Genomic DNA, 26,813 nt, shown 5'->3' on the forward strand with positions numbered 1-26,813 from the left:
CTTGGACTAGCGCCGGGCTCTTTGCACAGGCAGTTTCACCCGGCCTCACTCTCCCACCCTTGCGGCTCATTCCCTTTTCTCAGTCTTTCCTCTTCCAGGCCTGCCCCAAGGCTCTTGGGGCCATTCCTCAGTCACCGGGTGGCGGGGTCAACGCCGCGCCCACTAAGCTCCCTGCCCTGGGAGCTTCGGGGCGGTGCCCTCGGGCTCGCAGGCCCCGCCCCGCGCAGGCCCCGCCCCGAGCACGGCCCTCCCGCTGGCCCCGCCCCCGCGCACCAGCCCGCCCGCGCGCCTGGCCCGGGCGGCGCCGACGCGCTTGGCGGGAGATAGAAAAGTGTTTCTGCGAGCGCCGGCGGCGGCCGCAGTCTCCGTGAGCAGCGGCCGGACCTGCGGTCACGCTGACGCCTCGCCACGCGGCCCCGGGGCCCGGAGCGGCCAGAGCAGCTCGCACGCTGACCCCGGCCCGGCTCCCGCTCCGGGCTCGGCCGGCGGGCGGGCGAGCGCGGCGCGGCCCGGGCCGGGGGGATGTCGCGGCGGACGCGCGGGTGAGCGGAGCCGGCCGGCGGAGGGCCCTTCCCCCCTCCCCAGGCGCCATCCTCCTCAGCCCTGACCCCTGCCCCCACCGCCACCCTCGCCGAGGCCCTTCCGAGCCCGGCCGGGCGCGGTTGGGGTCGGCGGAAAACTCAGGTGTCCCGGTGCGCGCGAAGCCGGGGGGCTCCCGGGAGCCCCTCACTTGGCACCCCCGGGCCTGCTGGGCCTCGAGCTGGGGCGGGCGGGTCTCCTGGGGCCCGGGCCAAGCCTTGTATGATGTCATTTTGTCTCCCGCCTAATTGCGGGGTGGGGGTGGGACGGTGGTGTCAGCTGGAAGGGCCTTTACCGGGGAGGGAGGCGACCCCTGGAGAAGAAAAATGATTTTCGGAGTCGCGGTGGGTGGGAGGCCAAAGCCTGGAAGACGCTTGTCTTTCGAACCTTTTGGGGGTCCGGTGGGCATTTCTTAGCGTTCGGGGAAGCACGGAGCACTCCCGGCTCTCTCCCCTGACCTAGGAGGGCTGCTGGGGCCGGGAGGGACTTTTTGGTCCCCCACCACCTGGGCTCGGGGCCTTAGGTCGGTCTCGCTCCGGAGACCTTCTTCCTGTTCTACATGCGGGGGTTGGGGCAGCTGGGGTTGAATGCTAGGGGAAGAGAGACTGATCTGTGGCAGCAACTCCTGGGGCGGAGGCAAGAACTGCAGTCTCCATTTTACTTATCCCCCCAGACTGGCAGAGACAAGCCAGAAATCAGGTCTGTGGGTTCCATGTCCCTGTCTTACACCTGTTCCTTCAGTGTCTGAGTTCTAGGCTTTTCAACCAGTCTGGGAGTCACAGTACAGAACCACAAGGGGTTCTGACCTGTTCCCTCCTAGGATTCATGTATCCATCCCAGATAGCCTGAAATCCCGCTTCAGGTGGTGGTTGCCTTCACAGGCTTCTCAGCAAGGAAACATCTGATCCCGGGGCAGTCATCAGGCACAGGGTGTGTCTTCCTCAGGCCATGGTTTCTCAGGGCAACTCCAATTCCCAGGAGTTATTTTCTGGGCAGGCGCTGGTCAGGCCCTGAATTTCTGGTTCAGGAAGTGTTCACTCCAGGCAACAAACCCAAAGCCCCTGACAGCCCCCAGGTCTTCTACCATCTATGCCCTGGGGCTCAGTGGAGGAATCCCAGCTCCCAGTGAGGGATGGATTCTACACCCTGGAACCCCACAGCATTCAGTTTAATTCATGGCCACTTGCTGTAACTCTCTTCTGCACCAGTGCCCTACTTCCTGCTCAGCTTCTGACTCACCCCAACTGGAGCAGAGCCCAGCACATGGAAGGGCATAGAAAGGGTGTGTGAGACCTCCACGTGGTTGCCACTACTGACTTAGCCTCTGCTTTTGCTGCTGGGATTATCAGATGAGGACCTGCAGGTGCAGGTTAACCCCTGTGAGCTTTGTGTGTGCGTGCTAAGTCACTTCAGTTGTGTCTGACTCTTTGCAACCTTATGGGCTGTAGCCTGCCAGATTCCTCTGTCCATGAGATTTTCCAGGCAAGAATACTAGAGTGGGTTGCCACGCCCTCCAGGGGATCTGCCTGATCCAGGGATTGAACCTGTGTCTTTTATGTCTCCTGCATTGGCAGGTGGGTTCTTTATTGCTAGTGCCACCAGGGAGCTCAGTTTTCACATCTATTAAATGGGAATAATGAGAATGCATGTGAAGTAGACAATCATTACCGTGATGGTGATATAAATAAATTAAACCTCACGGAATTGTCCCAGCTGTCTGAAGTACTGTCCCCATTAAATAGAGTATTGGAGCTCCAGAGAGTGTTCACACAGAAATCACTTTGTCCTTGAAGGAACATTTGCTGAGCTTCTGTTAGAAGCTGGATGTCAGAGAACCAAAGATAGTTTCTGTTAGAACAGAGGCCAGGGTCAGTTGATGTTAAAGCCAGCTTCTTTCTGTTATTAGTATCTTGAAGCATTTTTTCCTCCTGTTTTGAGATGGTGGAGTACTCCATGGATTGGGTTGGGAATGATGAGACAAGGTTGAATTCCAGCTCCCGTGACTGGTGTTGCTGGGTTTAGATAGCATCTGTCCCTTCCTTACCTCATTCTAAAAGTTGACTTATGTTAGCATTCTCTGATCAACTAAGAGGCAGCAGCTTTGCATGTTTATTAGTCATTCATTCCAAATCTGGCCATTTCCAGAGCAAACATTTCTTAAGGCATTTTGGTGCCATCCTCCAAAGGCAGATACAGAGGTGGAGGTGACCTCTGTCCCGGTTGTCAAGGAGATATGCATTTGCAACCTAAGGGCCTCTGTTATGAGACAGGAGGATTTCCAAGGTGCTATAGGGAATGTGGGAATGACTAGGGAGATGCTGAGAAGGGGAAAGGAGTGTGGCTGCAGAAGGACGTCCTCTTTCTTCTTTTGATACCTGACCTGTGCTTGGAGACTCAGACTTTTCCTACGTAAAAATGCATGAATGAGGAATATCCCTGACAGGTCCACCTGAGTTGGGAGGGTGCTCCAGTGAGTCCCTGACATCCCTGGGTGTGGATAGCGTCATCTTCATTTTTGTTAACATTAAACCATGCAAATAGGAAGATTTTGGAGTGACTTGGAAAATTACTTATTAGAAAATAAAAACATTGAGAATTCAAAGTTGCTTGTACTCTGATTTTTTTGCTCCATAAATTAGGCCTGTGTGAAGGCAAGGATTGAGAAGGGGTATGCAAAAATGCACATAGTTACTGAGGTAATATATTTTCTTTTTTAATATATATTTATTTGGCTATCCTGGGTCTTGGTTGTGGCACGCGGAATCTCTAGGAACTCTCACTTGGAGTATGTGAGATCTAGTTCCCTGACCAGGGCTCCAACCAGACTCACTGCATTGGGAACATGGAGCCTTAGCCACTGGACAACCAAGGAAGTTCCTGAGATAATGTATTTTAAATGGTTTTCTCAGATAACCAGTCTTTCTTAAAATCCTGGTGCGTAATGATTACATACATCTTTGGCTTTAATCCTTAAAATACCCATGCAAGTTAAAGTTTTGTTACTGAAAAGGAAACATGAAATGGGTATCTGGTGTTGAATATCCTAATATTCTTGGTGAAATCTTTTTTCTTGTAGCTTTTGAAGTCATAAGGGTGTTAGTGAAAAGACAAGAATAAAGAAAAAAATAGACCATAACTCTATTTCTTCTTTTAATATTTATTTTAATTTATTTCCTTGGCTGTGGTTGGTCTTAGTTGCCACATGTGGGATTTAGTTCCCTGACAAGGGACCGAACCTGGGCCCCCTGCATTGGGAGCTCAGAATCTTAGACACTGGACCACCAGGGAAATCCCCGTAACCCCATTTCATCAAAAACTTTTTAGAAAGGGGGAGGGTGGAAGTACCTACATTTGTGCCTACAGTAGAAGCCCGCTTCCCTGAAACCTTTCCCTCGAGGTCACTGGCCTCTGTTCACACTGTCCGTCCATCGGGTGGCAGCCCTTAGAGACGCATGTCCTTGACCTTTGGCTTTTTTCCCTGCAGTGAGGAGCTGGATGAGCTGCACTACCAGGACACAGATTCAGACGTGCCAGAGCAGAGAGACAGCAAGTGCAAGGTCAAATGGACCCAGGAGGAGGTGAGTGACACTGAGGGGCAGTTGCGGGGGATGGAAGTGATGGCAGTGTGGGGCGGGGGGCAGACAGAACTGAACCTGGGGTGTGTCTGCCCCGACCAGTATGATGAAGGGGAGGCGCTGTTGAACAAGCCAGTGGGCCCTCTGTTTCTCTCTGATGCTTCTTAGAGCATTCCTGGACCCTGTCAGTATTGAGGACTCTGGGAGGGATGTGTCTCTGGGAAGCTGGTGTGTTCTGTATCCTGAACTTTAATTGTGCTGCTTGTCCTGTAACTGCTGGGAGGTTTAGCCAAATCTGCCAACCCCTACTTTATTATCATTTAAAAAAATAATAAATGTATTGTGTCTATAATACCGAGCTCTGAATTGATTTTCTTTTTATTCTTTAATAGTGTTTATGGAGTGTGTATGTGTGTGTGTGTGTGTGTATATATATATATGTAGTCAAATGCACCTTTTAAAAGTGGACAGTTCCATCACTTCTAATAAGTGTGTGTTACTTACATAAGTGCCATCTTGATTATCCCTGGAAGTTCCCTTTGTGGTTCATCTTTCCCAGCTCCGGGCAGTGGCCCATCCAGTCAGTGTCTCTGTTTGATCTTTTTGCCTGCTCTCTACTGTAAATGAATTCATAGAGCTATACTCCTTTTCTTTCTGGCTTCTTTTGTTCCACGTAATGTTGCATGATTCAGTACTTTGTTCATTTTTTCTTGCTGAATAGTATTCCATTGTTTGGATAGACCATGGTATGTTTCACTTGTTGGTGGGCATTTTCGCTGTTTACAGAATCTGCCTATTGTGGCTCGAGCTGCTGTGAACATTCTTGCCTAAGCATTTTTGAGGATTTGTTTCATTTTTCTGGGCGGGATGCTTAGGGATGCTCATGGGGTAGGTATATGATTAGTTTTATAGACTGTCAGGTCTTTTTGTAACTTGACTCTACCATGTCAAACGCCTATTGGCCTTATCTTTTTATTCTACCTCTGTTTGCCTAGATGTGTTTAGGTGTGAGTCTCTCCCCACCCCCTCTTAACTTACTGTTTGAGTTATGAAACACTCTTAAATCATAAAAGATGTTTCTTTACAGGAGTGCTAGGCCAGCCTTTTCTGTTCATCCCACTGTAAACCAGGGACTATATTCTGCTCTTGTGGTCTTAGGAGACCAGACAAGATGCTGTCCCTACCCCAGAGCATCTGTCTGCCTGGGATGGACAAATAAGACCACGCAAGTCCTGTGGACATGCTGTGGCCATCATGGTGCTGGCAGGACCCATGTTCTTTATGCCCACCATGGTGTCTCCTGTCTTACACTAAGCCTCCTGGACCTAAGAGGTGCCAGTCATTGTCTTAAATGCCTTTAGAAGTTGAGTTTACTGTTGTCTGAGTGGTTAAGGAACATTTCATGGGTGAGGATTTGGAAATTCAGTGATCAGGGAAGTATGCAAGGTGGTGGGTGAGTCAGAACAGGAAAGGGGTTGTGGTGGGAAAAGGCAAGTAGAAGGGCCCTGGTGTGCCTGGAGGGAAGGGTCCTTGAAGAGTTTCTGAAAAGGTTGATTTAGATGGAAAGATGGAACAGGGTCCAAGCAGGAAGGCCTTGAAGGTTGGGCTCAGAGACAGGCTTGCTCAGCTGGCAGAGAGGAGCCAGTGATGATTTTTAAAGCAGATGAATCATGTGACCATAGCCCGGCTTCAGGGAGCTGGTCTACTGGATGTGGGGTGGATAAGAGATCTGGGGGCAGCCTGAGGCTGAGCAAACAGGGAAAGGCGCTGAGTCGTTCAGATAGAAGATGGTTGTGGCGGGACGAGGGCAGTGCAGGTAGGAGTCGACAGGTGGAGGGGCCCATGGGGTCCAGGAGGACTTGGAGAGGGGGGAAATTGTCCACCCTGGTTGTCAGGGAGGATGGTGGTGCTGCAGATGGACCCAGGGGACATGGGCAGAAGGCAGGGGTTGGCCTGACCAGATGGGATGGGCAGCAAAGGAGGGCATGGTGTCCGGAGCTGACTGTGTGGACGTGGGCTGGCCCTGCAATAGGATTTATGGGGCCTTTGTCCAGCTGGTACTGGGTGGTGGCCAAGCTGCAGTTGAGGGTCTGGATGTCTGGTGGCCTTTTTTTTTTTCCTGCCCAGGAGAGAGAGAGTGAAAAAACACCTAATGTTAAACCATTGTAACTGTTTTTAAGTCTAAGTTGAGTACATGAAGTGTATTCTCACTGTGCAGCAGATCTTTGGAACTGTCATCTTGCAAAAAAAAAAAGCTGAATCATGAAACACTAATTTTCCCCATCCCCTCCCCCCAGCCCTTGGCAACCACCTTGTTTGACTTGCTGCTTTTGGTTTCTTTTTTTGTTTGGCTGCACTGGTCTTCGCTGTAGCACTTGGGGTCAGTTTTTAGGTGCCACATGCAGGATCATTAGTGGCAGCATTTGGAATCTAGTTTCCTGATCAGGGATTGAACTCAGGCCCCCTGCATCGGGAGCACAAAGTCTTAGCCACTGGACCACCGGAGAAGTCCTGGTTTTTATTTTTGACTACTTTCGATTCTTCATATGAGTGGGCTTAGACTGTCTTTGTCCTTTTGTGTCTGGCTTATTTTGCTTAGCATAATGTCCTCAAGGTTCATCCATGTTGTAGCTTGTAACAGAATTTCCTTGTTTTGAGGCTGAATAATATTCCACTGTATGGATAATACTACGTTTTATTTATATATATAAAGTTTTAAAAAATAAGTTTGAGGGATTCCCTGGCCATCTAGTGGTTAGGACCCCAAGCTTTCAATGTGAGGGCCTTGCTCGGTTCAATCCCTGATCGGGGAACTGAGAACCTACAAGTTGCAGGGGGTAAAAACGGTCAGTTTGCTGGAGGAATATTTCACACACAATCAGATACAACTGTTGACGTACCATCCAGTGAGTTTCAGTGGATGTGCTGCCGGGAAACTCGGAGCACACCACCCTGCAGGGCGCTTCCATCGCCCCAGGCGTCTCTTGCTCCCTGCTGCTCTTTTCTCCCACCCCCCAACCAACCCTGACCACGGACACCACCGACGATCTTTTTGTCCCTATAGCTTAGTTTACCTTTTCTAGAAGTTCCTCTGCACAGAATTAAGCAATGTGTACTCTTCTTATGTCTGACTTCTTTCTCTCATCCTAATGATACTGTGATTTTAATGTTGTTGCGTGAATCAATAGTTTATATTCAAGAGAACGAGTTTATGTTCAGGAGAATATTCTAACAAATACTGTTTTTCCCTTCCAAGTGCCCACGTTTCCCTGTCTCCAGGGCTGGGTCACTGTGGCCTGGATGCCTGTAATGGCCTCCTATCCTCCCTTCTGCCCTCCTGCAGCCCTTTCTCCTGCAGCCACCAAAGTGAAGTTCACAACAAGCACGTTGGACTGTGACCACCTGTCAGTGGTGATGCTTCAGTGCATCGGTGGCTTTGCATGATGCAGAGGCCCGAGTCAACCCTGCTCGTGGTCTGGTCCCCGCCGCCCCCACCCCCAAATCCTCTTGCCTCCTTCTCTCCTGCTTCCTGCAGCCTAGCCTCACTAGAGTTCCTTGGAGCCTGTCCCTTGGATCCCCCATAGGCCTCACTGTCCATTTCTCCGTCCGTGCAGCACAGAGTGGCCCTCCTTTTGTTTGCAGGAGCCTTTGATTAGCGGGTGCTTCCCTCTAGACTTTAAGTCCCCAAAAGTTGAGCAGCTCTGATGCTGGCATACCTGGTGCGTAGTTAGATGATCACTTCGTAACATGACTGGATGAAGGAGGCTGCTCCCTTTGTTGGAGGGAGGGTGGGTCTCGGTCCAGAGCAGCCACCTTCTGCACACGTGTGAGCTGAGCCCTCTGTCTTCCTGGCTTTGGCAGGACGAGCAGCTGAGGGCCCTGGTGAAGCAGTTTGGACAGCAAGACTGGAAGTTCCTGGCCAGCCACTTTCCCGTGAGTGCAGCCCCTCTGCCGCCCGCTCCCCCAGACAGGGGGCCTGGGAGGAGAGACTTGGTATCAGGGAGAAGAAAGGCGAATTCCTTACCAAGCACCCCCCCAGCTCTCCCAACAAAACAACCTTCCAGCCTCCTGAGGCCCTTTCTACCCAAACTGAAATCAGGGGCACCCTGATGTAAGTGTCCCCACGTGGCAGCCTCTGGGTGCCTGGGGGCCTTAGGCTCCATGATCATGCGTCACATCAGTGGCATATTTGCATTTCTTCCTGCAAGTCATTGACGAGTTGCTGCTCGATTTCTCAACCATGAAACTGAACCTGAGAGGAAACGATACTTGAGCAGGCTTCATGGTGAGGCCCCCGCAGAGCTGACCGGAGCCACCCTGTCCAGCATCTAGAGCCTCCTGGTGATGCGGGTCCCCCTAGGGTCCCCCACCCCCAGCTCTGCAGGTGGCCGACAGGGAGGGGATGTGTCAGGAGGTGCTGTTGGCTTTCATGGCTCATCGGGCAGCTCGGGGACCAGGAGTGAATGGCCGCATTCCTCACTCCCTGTCCTCTACAGGGTCTGAAACCTTCAGGGAAGTAGCCCCTCTCGGAAGCAAGCGAGAATCCCTGATGTAGCCCGCAGGCTGGCACAGGGCGGTTGTGTGCAGTGGCCCTGCACAGGGTTCTGAGTTTGCCTGCTTCCATCCAGGCCCGCTTGTAGCAAAGGGAAGCACAGTGTCCTGGCCCGTGGGTGTGTAGTGTGTGGTGGTTCTGGGAACGAGGCAGGGCCGTAGGCCAGGAGTTCTCAAGGAAGCCTGTCCTCTTCCCAGAACCGCACTGACCAGCAGTGCCAGTACCGGTGGCTGAGGGTCTTGAATCCAGACCTCGTCAAAGGGCCATGGACCAAAGAGGAGGACCAGAAGGTAACGCCTGGGCCTGGGCCTGCTGCACCGTGGCATTCACGCACCCCGGGGAAGGGGTCAGGGGACATCCCACTGGTGGGTGCTAGGGTGGGAAACGGGGTGGAGAGGATCCCGCTGGCCTCACGGCGTCTTTACCTCAAGGTCATCGAGCTGGTCAAGAAGTACGGCACGAAGCAGTGGACGCTGATTGCCAAGCACCTGAAGGGCCGGCTGGGCAAGCAGTGCCGTGAGCGCTGGCACAACCACCTCAACCCCGAGGTGAAGAAGTCCTGTTGGACGGAGGAGGAGGACCGCATCATCTGCGAGGCCCACAAGGTGCTGGGCAATCGCTGGGCCGAGATTGCCAAGATGCTGCCGGGGAGGTGAGCCGCCCGCTGGGGCCGGGGCCGGGGCCGGTCAGGGCATCCCCTGGCCTTTGTGGGGATGTTCAAGGCCTAGTCCGATTTCTCTGGCGTTGTTCACTTTCCCCAGAAGAAGAGTCCTTCAGATTCTTGCCTCGGGCGGTGCAGGGACCTGGCTACTGGGAGACTGGAGCGGGGTGGGGCGGGCCTGGGGGCCTCCTGTTTACTGCGCAGGTTCTCATCTGGTCCCACTTTTGGCTTCGTGCCCTGGCCATGGTTGCATGCGTGCTAAGTTGCTTAAGTCCTGTCCTGACTCTTTACGAGCCCATGGACTGTAGCCCACCATGTTTCTCTGTCCATGGAATTCTCTAGGCAAGAATACTGGAGTGGGCTGCCATGCCCTCCTCCAGGGGATCTTCCCGACCCAGGGATCAAACCCATGTCTCTTGAATCTCCTGCATTGGCAGGCAAGTTCTTTACCACTGGCGACACCTGAGACCTGGGTTGCCTGGTCTTTTTTTTTATAAAAGAGAATACGTCTCTTTCCTCCTGCCTGTGAGATCAGGGCCAGGATCTGGATGTCCAAAGCACTGCTCTGTTTTCACTCTACTCTTCACTGGGCCTGGCCGCTCCAAGAACTGGGCCTCTTGGGGTTCTGCAGGGAGAACTGGAACAACTTGGGACTTGGGCTGCAATCTTGCCAGATCTTCCAGGGTCAACTCCAGTCTCCCGAGTTGTTTCCCACAATTCCTTTCCATTTTCTGGAAACCATAAAAATCTCTTATTCACCACTACCGTCTCCCCTGCTCTCTTGTCTGTATACTTTAGTGTGTGTGTGTGTGTGTTGACCACCCCGTATAGCATGCGAGATCATCGTTCCCTGACCAGGGATTAAACCCATGCCCCCTGCCTTAGGAGTGTTGCATCCTAATCACTAGCCCTGTCCAGGTGCATTTTTACTTTGCTTTATTTTTAATCTTTTCTTTACGATGGCATTGTGGTGCCATGGTAAATGGCTCAGAGGGAAAGGAGATAGAATACCAGATGGCCTGTTTTCCCTGGAGTCTGAAATCATCTGTTTCCAAAGTCAGACCTAAGTGTGTTAATCCTTTTTGGTGCTTCCTCTAACCCTTGGATTGGAGACTCTTCCCCGTGTGGCCAGCCTGACCTGGCCGATGCCACCAGCTTCACCTTGATCCGCAGTCACCCTCGCTCACCCGTCGGGCTTTGCACTAAAAATGGCAGCCCACTCCAGTGTTCTTGCCTGGAGAATCCCAGGGACGGGGGAGCCAGGGGGGCTGCCATCTATGGGGTTGCACAGAGTCGGACACAACTGAAGCGACTTAGCAGCAGCTCTCCTCCCACCCACAGACACGGAGCCTGGATGCCCCCCTGCCTTGTGCCCACTGTGTAGCCAGCTTGCTCTCATCCTTTGGTTTTTGATGGGGAATGTTGTTTACTCGGGGGAAGGTTGGTCTGTCCTTCCCGACCATGGTGAGTCCCTGGCCACCTCCCCGTAGTGCCCAGACCCGCCTCTGAGACTGGTGGGTTAGTCAAACTGTTATTCTGGTGGAAAAGCGCTCAGCTCAGAGCCCCAAAGAAGGCACTGTCTCTGTCCACGCTTGTGCACTGCTGTGACCCGTGTGCACTGGGGCTGCTCACGCGACACCGATGTGTGCTTCCACAGTCCGTGCTGCTCTGTGCCTTGTGCTGCTCTCCACTCCTGCTTCCCTGCTGCTCTGTCCTTCTCTACCGCGTACCCACCGGCCTCTCCCCGTCCACACCTCCTGCGCTCCTGTACCGCTGTGCTGCCCTCCCTGCTTCTACGTGTCACTGCTCTGACTTAAGCGAGTATACGTGTTTCCTCTTTAATCTTTAACAAGTGATGGAGGAGGAAGCGATCTGATTCTCCAGATTAAAAAGCCAAGGCTCAGAGTGGTCAGCAGGGGACCCTGTGTCCTCTTGCTCTGCCCTCTCTGGCCGTTTTCTATCTATGGGAGGTGATCAGGGCTCGTGTTTGAGGACCAGGGCCAGCAGCCAGCAGCTTGCTTCCAGTTTCTACAGATGCCCAGTGAGCTGGGAAGGGACTGAGTGTTGCCAGAACACTTCAGTGTTAGGATTTTTATCCTGTCAGCTGAATAAGATGTTTGCTTACTTCGAAAATCTGTGTGGAAATACTCTGTAAATCATGCCAGGCCGCAGGCATGTCAGACTTCATCTTAGAGCTGAGAGCCCTTAGAGGTCCTCAGGTTGAACCCTCCTTGACAGAAGCCGGAGCTGAGCTTAGGGAGGCTAATTATGCACCCGGTGGGGCGCGGGCCACCGGGCTGGGGTCAAAGGTCCCGTTGGCCCCTGCAGGACGGACAATGCTGTGAAGAATCACTGGAACTCCACTATCAAGAGGAAGGTGGACACGGGAGGCTTCCTGAGTGAGTCCAGAGACAGCAAGCCCTCCATGTACTTGCTGCTGGAGCTGGAGGACAAGGACGGCCGCCAGAGTGCCCCCTCCTCGGAAGGCCAGGTGAGCAGTGGGGAGTGGAGCTTGGGAGGGCTTGGCCACTGCGCTTGGGGCGCTTGGGTGGGTCGGTTTGTTTTCACGTATATCCGATGCTATCCCACCAACACCTGCTCCTCCCTTTTCACCCATTCCTTCGGCTGTTTGATCCTGCAGGAGGGTCTGTGTGGCCACATGTCTCTCATGAGGGCCTTTCCCTGTGACACCTGTGTCCACGCTTGGCACTCACCTCCCCACAGATAGAGGATGCAGAAGCCAGCATCAGGGAGGGTCAGGCGGGGAGGTCTTCAGCCTCCTTCTCGTCATCAATGGCTTCCTTCCCACCTGTTACTCTCTCCAGCTTTTTCATGGTAAAAACATATGTGTACTATCAGATGTGTCAAGGGTGCAATCACAGTAAAATTCATCGTTTCCTGTGGAGGTCAGGACCGAAACCACCAGGTCATGTCGCCACCACCACAGTCAGAATGCAGAATGTCCCCATCACCCCCAGGCTCCTGTGCCCCTTTCAGCCCAGAATCTCCCATCCTTAGTCCCTGGCACCTTTCATCAGATTTTTTAATCTGTAATTTTCTAATAAGTCATATAAATGAAATCATACGGTATCACTTTTATAATTGTTAACATCTCACATCCCTTGTGGCTCAGCTGGTAAAGAATCTGCCTGCAGTGCGGGAGACCTGGGTTGGATCCCTGGGTTGGGAAGATCCCCTGGAGAAAGGCTACCCACTTCGGTGTTCTGGCCTGGAGAATTCCATGGACTGTGTGATCTGTGGGGTCGCAAAGAGTTGGACACGACTAAGCGACTTTCACATCCTACACCCTAGGGCACACTTTTTAAAAAAATTAAAGTTTCAGTTCAGTTCGGTTGCTCAGTCGTGTCCAACTCTTTGCGACCCCATGGACTGCAGCACGCCAGGCCTCCCTGTCCATCACCAACTCCTGGAGTTTACTCAGGGTCATATCCATCGTGTCAGTGATGCCATCCAACTGTCTGATCCTCTGTTGCCCCCTTCTTCTCCTGCCTTGGTAGTAAATGTTGGCATATGCATTAAACAGTATGTCCGTTCTCTCTAGAAGTTGGGATTTATAGGCTCAGCCTTGCGCCTTAGAGGCTTGTTTCTAACCCTACAATGATCATTGTATTATTTTTGAAGCACAGAAAAAATTTATAATTGCAAGCATTGTCCAGTGAGGTAAATCCCATACACACAGAAAAAGGTGAGCATTTTCTGGCAGGCAGTCTAACAAAATGCATTCAAGTTTTTAAAGAATGTGTCTACCTACCTCAAGGAACTTCTTAAGAAAGAAGTGAGCAAATGAGCAGTGATTTTAGCTACAAAGACAGTCATTAAAGTTGTTTCTAACAACAAAAAGTCGGATGTTAACTTTAGTTAAATAAATTACCAGCACAATAGAATCATTAAAATGACAGTGGAGAGGAATGGCTGAGGCTGGACCTGTGAGGTCCAGATCCAGGTCTAGGCACCCCCTTGGGCCAGTAGGGCCAGCCCCTCAGACACAAAACATCAGGGGGTGTTTTGTGTAAGATTAGACCTTCAGTTTAGTTCAGTCGCTCAGTCCTGTCCAATTCTTTGCAACCCCATGGACTGCAGCACACCAGGCTTCCCTGTCCATCACCAGCTCCCGGAGCTTATTCAAACTCATGTCCATTGAGTCAGTGATGCCATCCAACCATCTCATCCTCTGTCATCCCCTTCTTCTGCCTCAGTCTTTCCCAGCATCAGGGTCTTTTCAAATAAGTCAGTACTTCGCATCCGGTGGCCAAAGTATTGGAGTTTCAGCTTTAGCATCAGTCCTTCCATTGAATATTCAGGACTAATTTCCTTTAGGATGGACTGGTTGGATCTCCTTGGTGTCTTACAAATGGGCTTCCCTGATGGCTCGGTGGATAAAGAATCTACCTGCAATACAGGAGACATAGGAAATGTAGGTTTGATCCCTGGGTCAGGAGGTACCCCTGGAGGAGGAAATGGCAACCCACTCCAATATTCTTGCCTGGGAAATCCCATGAACAAAGGAGCCTGGTGAACTCCAGCCCATGGGGTCACAGAATCAGACATAACTTAGCAACTAAACCACCAGTTTTACAAACATCTTTTCCCCCTTATATCTTCCCCTGTCGTCATGTGTGTACAGACCTTTGCCTCATTCTTGAGTCTGTCATGCCACCTGTCATATCTTGTATCGATGAGCGTCTTGTCACCATGTATGCTGCAGTGAACATCATTGTTCACATTCCTTGTACATGTGCCTTTTTATGTGTGTGGAATGCTTAGTCGAACAGTGTAGACGTTTGAAATTTTCATAAAGTGAAAAGTGAAAGTCACTCAACCGTGTCCAACTCTTTGCAACCCCATGGACTATACAGTCCGTGGACTTCTCCAGGCCAGAATACTGCAGTGGGTAGCCTCTCCCTTCTCCAGGGGATCTTCCCAACCCAGGGATTGAACTCAAGTCTCCTGCATTACAAGTGGATTCTTTACCAGCTGAGCCACAAGGGAAGCAAATTTTCATAAGGCATTGCTAAATTCCCACTCAAAGGGCAATGTCATTCTGCTGTAGCAGTAAGTGGAGCTGCCTGTTTTCCCACACTGGGTCACAGCTGGCTAAGATTTTACAGAATGTCTTTGCCAGTTTTATGAGCAATTGTGCAGTACCATTGCTTCACTTACATTTCTTTTACTAGTGAGGTTGACCATTTTCTCTTTTTTTAATTAATATTTTATTTTATTTATTCTATTTTAGCCACACTGTGCAGCCTGCAAGATCTTAGTTCCCCAACCAGGGATTGAACTTCTGCCCCTGCGTTGGGAGTGTAGTCTTAGCCACTGGGAGCCTCATGTGTGCTGTGTTCAAGGCTCCTCGGGCTGTCAGGTCAACATGTCAAAGCTTGTTTCCAGATTCTGCCAGGAGAGCTATTGCCACAAACGATCTTCCTCTATTTCTTTTTTCTTTTCCTGTCACAAAATTAGTATCCATTCCTTTTTCAAACCTTCGTTTTGAAATAATACTAAACATACAAAAAAGTTGCAAGAAGAGTGCTCTCCTGTACCCTTTACTGGGTTCATTAATTTTTAACATTGGTCAGATTTGCTTTATCTTTCTCTATGTGCATATATATTTTTCAACCTGAGCTATGTGAGAGTCGGTTCCATACATTGTGCCTTTCATCCCTTAATACCTGAGTTGTATTTCCTAAGAATAAGGACATTCACCAGTATACCTTCAGTACACACTTGGAATTTAACTACTTGGAATTTTAACTAATCTTCCATCCAGATTCCATTTTTTTCCTGCCCATGATCCAGGTCAAGGATTAGACACTGTTTTGTTGTCCTATCTCTTTCATTCCCTTTAGCCTTTCATGGTACTGATACTTTTGAAGTACAAGGTTAGGCTTTGTTGTTGTTGAGCTGCTAAGTTGTGTCTGAATCTACACCCCCATGGACTGTAGCACGCCAGGCTTCCCTGCCCTTCACTATCCCAGAATTTGCTCAAGTTCATGTCTGTTGAGTCGGTGATGCCATCCAACCATCTCATCCTCTGCCGCCCTCTTCTCTTCTTGCCCTCAGTCTTCCCCAGCATCAGTGAATTGTCTCTTCGCATCAGGTGGGCAAAGTATTGGAGCTTCAGCTTCTCTATCAGTCCTTCCAATGAAAATTCAGGGTTGCTTTCCTTTAGGATTGACTAGTATGATCTCCTTGCTGTCCAGAGGACTCCCAAGAGTCTTCTCTAACTCCACAGTTCAAAAGCATCAATTCTTCAGCACTCAGCCTTCTTTATGGTCCAACTCTCACATCCATACCTGACTGCTGGAAAAACTATAGTTTTTGACTAAGCTGACCTTTGTCGGAAAAGTGATGTCTCTGCTTAGTTGTGTTGTAGACCGTCTTTCAGTTTGGGTTCACTTGAGTTTCCTTACCAAGTGCTAAGGTTGATAGGCTTCCGAAAAGGTTCAGGTGGTACATTTTTGCTGAAACATGACACAGTTTGTATCTCATAATGGGAAACCCAAACTGCATGCCCTGTGTCCCCAGGGAAGTGTCGTGACCAGCTGGCCCCCGGCATTCCCTGCCCTGAAGGAAGAGGAGAGCAGCGAGGAGGAGATCACAGCGGCCGCCCCCGCCCAGGAGCAGGAGCCCGTCCCCGCGGAGCCGGATGGAGTGCGGACCCCAGAGCCCCTGGAGGACTTCCCCAAGCGTGAAGACCAGGAAGGCTCCTCGCCAGAGACCAGCCTGCCCTACAAGTGGGTGGTGGAGGCTGCCAACCTCCTCATCCCGGCTGTAGAGTCCGGCCTCTCAGAAGCCCTGGACTTGATCGAGTCGGTAATGTTGGTCACGGGACTTCCCAGTGGGCCCTGAGCACCCCTGTCAGGGAGCACTTGTCCCCCTAGACAGACGTCCTTCTGTCTGCTTATCGTCTCGCTGACGTGGCTGAGCCAATGCTGAGCGCCTGGCCAGGGCCTGGCAGCCCCAAGAGAGTGGCTGACATCCCTGTCTTCAGGGAGCTCCTGACTCACTCTTAAAGCCCGGGGTGGTAGGGCATGCTCCCCAGCGGAAGTGAGGGACAGAGTCCTCGGGGGATGGGGAGGGTGTGGAGTCCACAGCAGCACCGCAGAGCACTGGTGTTCATGGTAGCGCTGACGGTCAGGTTTCCTGGAGAGGACTCCGGGAAGGGCGGGGGTTTGGGGCTGCGGCCGTGTGTATGTCCTGGTTACTCAGGGAGAGCCGCCCCTGAGCCACACTGGCTGTGGGCTATGCCCCTTGGGGAGGGGCTCTGGGGGGGGCTCTGCTTCTTGGTGTGACTTCACAGCTCTGTCCTCCAGGCCTGAGGCGTGGAGTGGATTTCAGGAGGTGGTGGGCAAGAGGCTGGTGACTGGGGGGCAGAGGGGTTCAGTGGGCAGTGCCCACACAAGCCTTCCCACTTAGGCTTCCTCTTATTAGCTGAGGATAATGATGCTGTTCATTGAACATCTGCTAAATGTCAGGCTGTGGGCTTCACGTGTGGTCCACATGGTATCTTGGGAGAGGTGTCTTTTCTGTGTTTTTGTAGATGAGGCTCAGAGAGATCAGATAGTGTACCCAAGGTACAGCGAGTAAGGTGCTGAGGTCTTAACCATCGTGCCCAGTGGCCTGCCCAGTGAGGGCTTAGACTGTGAAGTCGGTCTCAGGGGGCTGCCTGCTCAGACCCTCTGGCTCTGGGTTTCCCCTCTTGCCACAGTGGCAGGATCTCTGGTGTCTCCTCTACCAGAATGGATCTCAGAGTTAGCTGTGTGTGGCAGTCTGTTCAGCAGACCGCCCGGGGCCACCGAGGGCCAGCTGAGAGCGCTGCCCGCCCTGCTGGAGCCTCACCGGCTTGCCTCGGGCCATCCTCAGACTCCTCTCAGGCACCTGTCACGTCCCGGTCCTGGGGCTCCTTCTGGGAGGCTGGTTTCTAACCCTGCGTGCCTGCCACGCACCAGGCTCACTACTTCCTGCCTGTCTGCGCTCTCGGTCCTTTAACAGCCTGTGAAGGGGGTTGGGTGGTGGACTTAGCTCAACCTCAGACAGGTTAGGAGGCTTATCCAGAGTCACACAGCTGGTGAGTGCTGAGCTTGGGCTGTCTCCACGATGACCTTCAGTGACTAATGGGCGGTCAGAGTAGCTGCAGAAACACTGCCATCCGTCCCCCAGGCCAGTCCTCGGCACGTGTGCTCGGGCCTGTTGGATGCCGTGAATTCCAGGGGCCCCTGCAAGGTTGGCGTTCCATGCTGGGAGGTGGCCCTGGAGTCAGCACTTCCCTGAGCTGCCCTCCACCTTCAGGAATGAACTTGCCAGGCTCCTGCGAGCCCTAGGGACCAGAAATCACCACTGGGGTCCATGTCCATTCAGGGCCAGATGCCCAGGGACCAAAGTGGAGACTTTTGTCTCCAGAAGCCCTAGGGCTAGGTTGTCATTAACTGGACAAAGGCAGAAAGGACCTAAGCGTTCCTCCCAGAATTACTCTGGGAACTTAGTGACCTTACCCTCTCTGAGTTTGCTGCCTTGGGTTGAGAGGGAGAGGGTCATACTCCCTCAGCAGGGTGGCTAGAGGGTGGACACAATTTAGCTGAAGCACCCAGTGAGGTGCCATGATGTACAGGCTCATGGAGCCCAGGGCTGCCTCCTGTCTGGGAACGTGCCTGGCAGATGGAGACCCTTCATCCTGCTCATGGCCTTGGGCCCAGGTCTTCACGTCCAGGTGTCTGTCAAGAAACAGAAGGTTTATGTCCAAGATGTTCATAAAGAACATCTGTTTTTAATCTTTAAGAATTAAGAGGAAGAACCCAAATGTCCAACAGAAGGGGACTGAGTAACATATATTCAAATGATAGAACAGTTTTTGGCTGTAAAGAATTATTATAAAAGTTAATGTTTTTGCTATAACAACAACTAAAGTCTACTGATGGTAAACACTAAACTTTGGGAATAGAATGAGGTGCCTGCATTGTTCCAGCTCTACAGAAATTTTAAATGGAAAAAGAAGCAAAATAGAAATTATTTGTATTAAAGTTAGGAACATTGAAAATACTAACTATTTAGGGACACGTGTTAATTGATAAAGAAATGCGTAAAGATGATCAGTACTTAATTTCGGCAGTGGTTTCCTACCTACAGGCAGAGGTTTGCCAGATAGACCTGGAGCTTTAGTGGTAAGGTTTTATTTCTTAGGCTTCTTGATGGGCATATGAATTTTCTTTGTATTTTTCTTGATGCTTTTTGTGTATCTTAAAAATGCTTAGCACATTTTTTTTTAATAACAGCAAGCAGCCGTGTGCATGATAGGATTTCAGTTATGTTTACAAATACAGATATGCAGACATAGAAGAATCTTTGAGGAAAGGCAAGGAAGAGTTACGGGCGATTGTTCCTGGGCTGTGGAATCGGGTTTTTTTGTTGTTGGTTGTGCCGCATGGCATGTGGGATCTTGGTTCCTTGACCAGGGATCGAACCTGTGGCCCCTGCAGTGGAAGCGTGGAGTTTTAACCATGGGGCCGCCAGGGGGTCCCTGTGGGATCATCCTTGACACTCTGATATTTTCCAGTGGCACATGAGCCCTGTGGTTTATCGACCACTGGGAAAGCCAGTTACTCCTAACCCCACCCCCGTCTCCGGGCAGGACCCTGACGCGTGGTGTGACCTGAGTAAGTTTGACCTCCCCGAGGAGCCGTCAGCCGAGGGCAGCCTCGTGGGCAGCCCGGGGCAGCCCCAAGCCTGGCAGCAGCAGCCCGCGCCGCCCCGGCCGGCTGCTGCTGCCGCGCCCAGCGTGACCGAGTACCGCCTCGACGGCCACACCATCTCCGACCTGAGCCGCAGCAGCCGGGGCGAGCTGATCCCCATCTCCCCCAGCACCGACGTGGGGGGCTCGGGCATGGGCACACCGCCCTCTGTGCTCAAGCGGCAGAGGAAGCGGCGTGTCGCCCTGTCCCCCGTCACGGAGAACAGCGCCAGCCTGTCCTTCCTGGACTCCTGCAACAGCCTCACCCCGAAGAGCACCCCCGTCAAGACCCTGCCCTTCTCTCCCTCCCAGGTGTGTGCACCCCACCCCGACTGCTCACTGGGGGCGGGTGTCGGCCCCCCTGCCCAGTACAGGCCATCCTCTGGGTGTCTGCTGTGTGCAAGGCCGTGTGCCCAGTGCTGGGGACATGGGACCCCAAACCAGGTCTGGCCCTGCCCTCATGAAGCTTAGGAAGACCATTTCAGAGCTACTTTTTTTTTTTCCTTCTGAAAAGAAGCTGCCCTCAGACAGCCAGCTTGCTTTGCCTTAGGTTCACGGCCAGCAGCACATGAGGGTGGGAGATGGACCTCCCGTCAGGCTGGTAAAGGGAGGATTGGGCGACACCAAGCCAAGGGTCCACATGGACTTGCATATCTGTCCTGGCCTTTGCTCTCCGGCCCTGAGCTCATCGCCTCGTCTGGTTTCCTTTGTCTTCCTGGCAGTTTTTGAACTTCTGGAATAAACAGGACACACTGGAACTGGAGAGCCCTTCGCTGACATCCACCCCTGTGTGCAGCCAGAAGGTGGTGGTCACCACGCCGCTGCACCGGGACAAGACGCCCCTGCACCAGAAACACGCTGCGTGAGTGCGGGCCTGCCCCTGCACCCCCAGCAGAGACCGGCTCCCTGGGCGAGGGACGCCTTGGGAAAACACCTGGGACTCTTGTTTCATGAAGGCAGCCTCCTCCTGGTCATCACACCTCCTTCATCAGTGTAGTCTGGGGCTTCATTTTTGTTTTAATTCTTTTTTTTTTTTTTTCTTATTTTGTTCTTTTGGCCACATGGCTTGCGGGAACATAGTCCCCAACCAGGGATTAAACCTGTGCCCTCCGCAAAGTGCAGAGTCCTAACCACTGGCCACCAGGGAATTCCTCTTTTTTATTTTTTTTATTTGATGGTTTTCTAAATTCAGAGATTAGAAATGTGGAGAGTCCACCTTGCCATGAAAAATGTAATGTTTGCATCATTTCTGTAAGTTCCGAGTGCAGATCCCTGTGCTTGAGCAGCTCTGCGGGAAGGACACAAGGCCCCCCAGTTCTCTCCATTTTCTGGTGCTCAGGAGGGACGGCTGTGTTCCACCTTCAGGCCTGTACAGGTGGCTTCCCTGCTTCTGTGGAGGTGTTTTCACAATAAGTTTTCTTCCTTGTATCATCATGACTCTTGAATTCCAGGTAGAGTTGCTTAACTGGTCTTCAGCTCATTACATTTGCTGGGTGGGGGAGAAGCGTTGCTATTTATATTTCAGGAGTCAAGCTGTAATTCAGGGATCTGCTCAGGAATTTTAGTTCTCATAATGATAGGTAATTTCAGATAAGCTGTATGGATCCCTTGGTCAGAAATCAGTCTTTCAACAATGGATCTAAAATTTAACATAGATAGGTTTCATGAGAAATGATTCTCCAGTCAAGTAAAAGTATTGGTCTTCAAATCTAAGCTCTTAAACAGACAGCTGGCACCGCAAATGGAGTAGCTGCTTCTCCGGAGAGACCGGGAGGTGTGGTCTTCCTGGCCCCTCGTCTTCCTCGCCTGCCTCTTCTCCTGCTGGGGTTGCAGTCTGGCCACAGGCCGCCTTGTTTTATGGAAAATCCTAGTGACGGCAACATCTTCAGCCATTCTTCCACCCATTCGGGTCTCTTGGACTCCCTCAGGCTCTTCCTGTTCTTTGCTATTTTTGAGGATGGCCCTTCCTCTCTGCCCCCGGAACTCCCCTTGCAGATGGGGAGGTGGGTGGGCGGGCGGGCAGATGGGATGGGAAGAGACCACGTCTGGGGGCTGCCTTTCTGCCGCTGAGGCCAAAGGTCAGTTGGGGGTATGGGAGTCAGGGGCAGCCCACGGCAGAGCCCCCCAGTGCCATCGCCCAGTCTCCTTCTCCATGCCTGGCAGGTTTGTAACCCCAGATCAGAAGTACTCCATGGACAACACTCCCCACACGCCCACCCCGTTCAAGAACGCCCTCGAGAAGTACGGACCACTAAAGCCCCTGGTAGGTGGTGTGGCCGGGCCAGTCCTCCAGCTGTTGATGATCACTCGCCCTGTCCTTCTGAGATCCCATTAGCGTCTCCCGACTGCCCTGAGAAGTTGCGATTCCCTAGTTTGATAAACAGGGCCCCCTGTTACAGTGAGTTACCAGCTTGCCAGATGTCTCCAGAGCAACCACCATGCGGGCGGTCCTGGCTGGTGCTGGATCCACGGCGGCGTCCTGGTGGAACCGGGGGTGGTGGAGGCTGACGTCCAAAGTGACCGAATACTCAGCTCGTGGCTGTACCAGGCAGAACGCGGGCAGGCATTGGGATGGAGAAGGACTTACGGGGGCGCTGCAAGCTGGTTGAGGAAAGTGGCGAATTGCTCGTCACGCCTAAGCCTGTTGACTAGCTGCCCATCGGTGGGCTGGAGGCAGCTGGGCAGTATGGAGACATCTCCTGGGTTGCTTTCCCCACAGTGTGAGGACGGCCCTTTTCCCCCAACTCCTAGTTCGTGAAAAGATCCTGCTTTACCCCAGGGCAAAAGAGAGGGCTGGCACCCCGGGTTTTCTGAAGCAGGCTGTTTCTGAGAACCCAGCCGCAGGTGGGAGAAAGGCAGGTCATGGAGAAGAATCCCTGCAGTGAGCTCCCCTCCTGGCTCACCACGTGGGGCACAGGTGGGGGGCCGTGGTCTCCCCATCCTCGCTTGGAGCTGGCGGAGTTGCCCCAGGCCAGGCACAGTCAGCCCGGCCCTTTCCTGACTTGGACTCAGCTCCCAGATACTGAAACGTCTGTGTGCTCTTGGGACATCCAAGAGGGCAAGTCCAACCTTGGCAGCGACAGTTCAAGTACACGGGGGCTTTTAGAGTGACTTCTCTGGGTTCACTGTGCCCTACACCCGCTGGCCTCTGCCACCTGAGCGCCCAGGCCCAAGAAAGGGACGTGGAACCAACATCTCTGTTAGCGTGGGGCCAAGGCGTGGAGGAGTTTGGGCTCTGAGTGCGTCCAGGTTCTAAGCTCACAGCTGTGTGACCCTGGGCTGGGCTCTCGTGCTCTCAGCCTCCGTTTGTACCCAGTGGAGGATGCCAGCTGGTTCCTCGGGCTGAGTGAGGGTGGCTGTGATGAAGTGGAGTGCCCTCAGCCCTCAGGGAGCTGAGGCCAGTGTCCCAGGCAGGACGGTTAATGGCCATGAACACCGTGTGTGAGGCCGGCGTCCCGGCTCCAGGCCGCCTCCTGCATCACCCAGGGCAGCAGAGGTGCAGCCGGGTCTGCCCCGCCGCCCCCATGAGCAGCCTCAGCGCGACTCCTCTGGCCTGGGCGCGGAGCCTCACCCTAGCCATCCCCACCCGCAGCCCCAGACCCCCCACCTGGAGGAGGACTTGAAGGAGGTGCTGCGCTCCGAGGCTGGCATCGAGCTCATCATTGAGGATGAAGTGAGGCCCGAGAAGCAGAAGAGGAAGGCCGGGGTGAGCAGCTGGGGAACGCACTGCGGGTGGCAGGGCTGGGGAACAGGCACTAGGGGCAGGGGGGCGGGGGCGGCCAGGGAACAGGCAGCGGGGTGGGGGGCGGCCAGGGAACAGGCACAGGGGAGCGGGGGGCAGCCGGGGAACAGGCAGTGGGATGGGGGGTGGCCGGGGAACAGGCAGCGGGCAGGGGGCTGCTGGGGAACAGGCACCAGGGGGCAGCAGGGCAGGGGCGGCCGTCCATTCCTGTAGCCTGGGGGTCCATGAAACTGGCTGGCGCAGCTGCCTGCCACCCTTCCCTGTCCCCTTGAACTGGTGCCTCAGTTATTCCGCGTTGTTTGGACCCTCCTGAAGCGGGCTCTGGGCCAGGCGGGGTGTGTAGAGTGGTGGTTAAGAGCCAGAGGCTCACTCCTGGAGTTCAGTGGGCAGAAATGGCAGACACCCCCAGTGACTCAGTACAGGCAGCATTTGGGGACAGAAAAGGCAAAGAGGATTTCACCATCCGGATGTTGGTGCAGCGTGAGGAGGTGGGGTCAGCCGGCTCAGGTGAGGTGGGGAGCGGGTGGGGATACTGCTCGACGCCCGGGTGCGGAGGCCGGGCTGCGCTGGACAGCCTGTCCCGCCCCCAGCCCACGTGGTTTCCTGACCGCAGGCGGCTCTGTGTCCCCTGTTTTGAAGCCCCTTTCTTCCCAGGGGCTCTCCTCTAGGGAGAAGGGAAGGCGGGAGTGGGCCAGAGTGGTGGTGGGTGGGGAGGGTGGGCGGCAAGGCTGGGAGGGGACCCTCCAGCTGGGCCCCGGGTGTGTGGGCAGAGTGTGACTGGGGCCCTCCCCGGCCTCTCTGTGTCTGAGGGTGGTTCCCAGCAGGGGTGTCACCTGTTGGGGGCACAGGGCTGAGTTGGGGGACAGGTGTCAGTCTCAGAGGCCCTCCTTGGGGTCGGAGCCGCCCCCTGATCTGCTTATAGGAGGCACAGGGCACAGGACTTGGGGGCTGGACATGCCCATAACAGCCTGTGTCCCACGGGGTTGTGTGTAGCTCCCCGGCTGGTGGGTGTTCCAGTTGTGACTTGGCTGTGTGGGTGAGTGTTTAGTGTGGTAGAGACTCGGGCTGCACTTGGTCCCCTTGGGGCTGAGGTTGGGTGGAGGTGGCATTGGTATCCTCCATACCTGGTGAGCGTCTGGCAGGACAGTCTGCCCTGGGGACAGAGTCTACGACGGGGCCAGTGTCCTGGGCCCCGCGGCTCCCCCAGAAGATCCTCTCCTGCCGGGCCTGCTCAAGGGCTCCCTGCACCAGGGCCTGGCTCTGGCCCAGGGCAGCCGAGGCCAGCGTCATCGGGCACTGGGGTGACGGGAATTCAGGCGTGTGCCCTGACCACCACCTCCCCCAGATGCGGCGAAGCCCCATTAAGAAAGTTCGCAAGTCCCTGGCTCTCGACATTGTGGATGAGGACGTGAAGCTGATGATGTCCACGCTGCCCAAGGTTGGTCGGGTCTGGGAGAGAAGCCGTCCTGTGAGGCCAGCCCCTACGCCCCATCCAGCTGCAGGAGGCTGAGAGTATGGAGTCTCCCTGGGGGGCCTGCGCCTCTGGAGCCCTTCAGCCTGGGGAGCCCTGGGGGTGGAGTCAGCGGGGCTTCCCTGTGCCGGGCTCAGCAGGGGAGGAAGGGGGCAGGTGGCACTGGGCATTCCCCACTGGTCAATCCAGGCGGCCCTGCTCTGGTCCTTCACAGAAGGTTCGGTTGGCAAGAGCTGATTGCTAGAACTTGTTGGGCATGTGTGTTTTCTGAGTCCCCAGCACCTTCCCTTGTATTGAACTGCTAGGGAAGACCCCGGAGACGATCAATGAGGTGCCTTGGGGCCCTGCCAGGTGATCGGGGCACCTCTACCCTGGCATGGATGCTGCCCTATTCCCAGGCCAACCTCCAGAGGGGGCTGCTGCTTCCACAGAGCCTGGGCCCCAAAAACCATGCCAGGCAGTCGATCCCTTGCAGCAGGCAGTGAGGTGAGCTTGTTTTTCGCTGGTGGCTGGTAGCAGACAGTGAGGGCTGTGGAAAGGCCCACGAGACAGATAATTGCCTGGCAGCTCCTACAGGACCACCTGCCACTCTCAAGTCCTGGCAGAGAAAGCTCCGTCTAATGAGGCATCCACGCCAGGCTGGAAACTTGGTGCCCTCCAGACAGACCCTTGGGCGAGTGAAATAACTAGCGGGAAGAAAAAAAACCAGGTCAAGTGGTTAAATGCAGAGGATGTGGAGCGGAGGGCCTAGTCTCTGGCGTCTCTTGAGCTGCCTGTGCCTCAGGTTCTTGCCTATAACAAGGACGCTGAGCCCAGCAGGCTGTTTCGAGAGTAAAGGCCTGTCTGGGAGGCTGCCCAGGCCTGGGGCTGCCTTGACTAGGTCCCCCGTGAGTGCTGGTTGACTCAGGCACCTGTGTCCCCATGGGTGCTTCTGGTCCCTGGAGAAGCCGGAACACCTTCATCTCCACCTGAGATGGGGAAGAACCAGCTTCATGTAAAAGGAACCCGGGTTCCTGGGTGTTCATCAGGTGCCAGGCTCTGAAACAGGCACTTGCTAGCTGTTTTCCTACTTCATCTTTAAGTGAAGCGGAAGCTGAGGCTCAGAGAAGTATTACCTCCTGCCCAGATCTCCTGGAGGTGGTGGTGCTGGGATGTGCCTGCTCTTCTGTGTTCTCCTTCCCACAGAAAGCCTGTGGCAAAACGCTGAGCCTCTGACTTGGTTTTGCTTTCAGCCAACCAGCATCCTCGCAGCGGGCTCCTCGGGCCTCACCCCATCGGGCAGCAGAGAGGACAGCAGCCTGCTAAACGAGGGCTTCCTGCAGGCCAAGCCCGAGAAGCCAGCGGCCCCGAAGCCCCGGGGCCACTTTGCCACCCCTGCCCCCGTGAGTGCTGCCCCTCAGGGCCTCGCTCCGCACCCTCCACACCCCAGGGCCTTGCACCGGCTTCTGCCTGATGCCCTCCAGTGGCTCTGCTGACTGATGAACATGGGCTTCACGTCTCTGTCCAGATGCCGCTCCCGCGGGGGACCTGGGTACCAGGGATCCCGCTCCGCAAAGCCGCTCCTTCATGATGTGGTCTCACTCGTAATTAAGACAGATCTCCGTGACTTTGTCTTTGAAGGCAGGGATCCCCTGCCTGTTTCCCCAGCCATCTGCAGGTGTCAGCCCCTCTCTGCTGCTCTCCAGCCTGCAGAGTTATAGCTTTTTTCCTCCCGCGGGTGCTGTCCACATGGTGGGCACAGGGGAGGGTGGGGGCTCATGCTCTGGTCCAGTCTCCTTGCTCTATCCCTGAGGATGCCTAGAGATGGCACTAACTCCCCAGGTCCACCAGGAAGGTGCGGTGAGCAGATTGTGACTTCTACAGGCAGGGAGCATGATAGAAAACGTCCCCACCCCTCCCCAACCAGGGTCTCCAGGCTTCCCTAGGAGCCCTGGCCGCTGCCTTGATGGTAACCCCCTTTCCTCCTCCCAGATGACCAGCGCCTGGAAGACGGTGGCCTGTGGGGGCACCAGGGACCAGCTCTTCATGCAGGAGAAAGCCCGGCAGCTCCTGGGTCGCCTGAAGCCCAGTCACACGTCTCGGACCCTCATCTTGTCTTAGGGGCTTGGCAGTCACGAGCCCGTTCTCATGTTTACAGGGGGCTGGGGGCCGATTCTGGGCTGTGAGTGAGAATCACACTCAGACCGCCTGCAGGGAGCCTGCTGCCACCAGCCCCTCCCAGACTGCTCAGGGGGGGACAGGCAGGCCCACCTGCTGTCCTGTCTCCGAGCCCGGCTGCAGCTGCGGGCAGTTCCTGGTGCTAACAGAACAAAGTCCCACCTCTGAGCTGGCCTGGCCCTCCCTGAGTGCCACAGTCCTGAGCCCTGGTCAGGCCTGGCCTCATCTCAGACCTCTGTTTAGGACAGGGGACCTACCTTACCAGCGTGCTCCTTCCTTCAACTTGTTGGTGCATTTTCTTGAAAGAATAAAAGTTGTCTTTCTCCTGGAC

General features: G+C 54.1%; 1 protein-coding gene across 1 annotated transcript; it reads left to right on the plus strand.

Moving 5' to 3' along the window:
• Positions 1-288: 288 nt before the first annotated feature.
• MYBL2 (MYB proto-oncogene like 2) lies at positions 289-26,806 on the plus strand. Its single transcript, XM_070381767.1, has 14 exons — positions 289-542; positions 4,064-4,157; positions 8,016-8,087; positions 8,904-8,996; positions 9,138-9,358; positions 11,696-11,858; positions 15,914-16,201; positions 19,014-19,424; positions 19,835-19,974; positions 21,276-21,375; positions 22,705-22,818; positions 24,200-24,292; positions 25,558-25,707; positions 26,297-26,806. Exons 1-14 carry the CDS (start codon positions 523-525, stop codon positions 26,423-26,425), a joined length of 2,088 nt encoding a protein of 695 aa, XP_070237868.1. The 5' UTR covers positions 289-522; the 3' UTR covers positions 26,426-26,806.
• The last annotated feature ends 7 nt before the right edge of the window (positions 26,807-26,813 follow it).

Source organism: Bos mutus, chromosome 13, assembly GCF_027580195.1.
Source record: "Bos mutus isolate GX-2022 chromosome 13, NWIPB_WYAK_1.1, whole genome shotgun sequence".
Lineage (NCBI taxonomy): Eukaryota > Metazoa > Chordata > Mammalia > Artiodactyla > Bovidae > Bos > Bos mutus.

What these genes read in the sequence shown, in the direction of transcription:
- MYBL2 (XM_070381767.1), top strand. Translation starts at nt 523, where the DNA reads ATGTCGCGGCGGACGCGCGG. An exon ending in TGCCCTTCTCTCCCTCCCAG is followed by an intron (nt 19,425 to 19,834) that starts GTGTGTGCACCC and finishes TCTTCCTGGCAG; the next exon opens with TTTTTGAACTTCTGGAATAA. An exon ending in ACTTTGCCACCCCTGCCCCC is followed by an intron (nt 25,708 to 26,296) that starts GTGAGTGCTGCC and finishes TCCTCCTCCCAG; the next exon opens with ATGACCAGCGCCTGGAAGAC.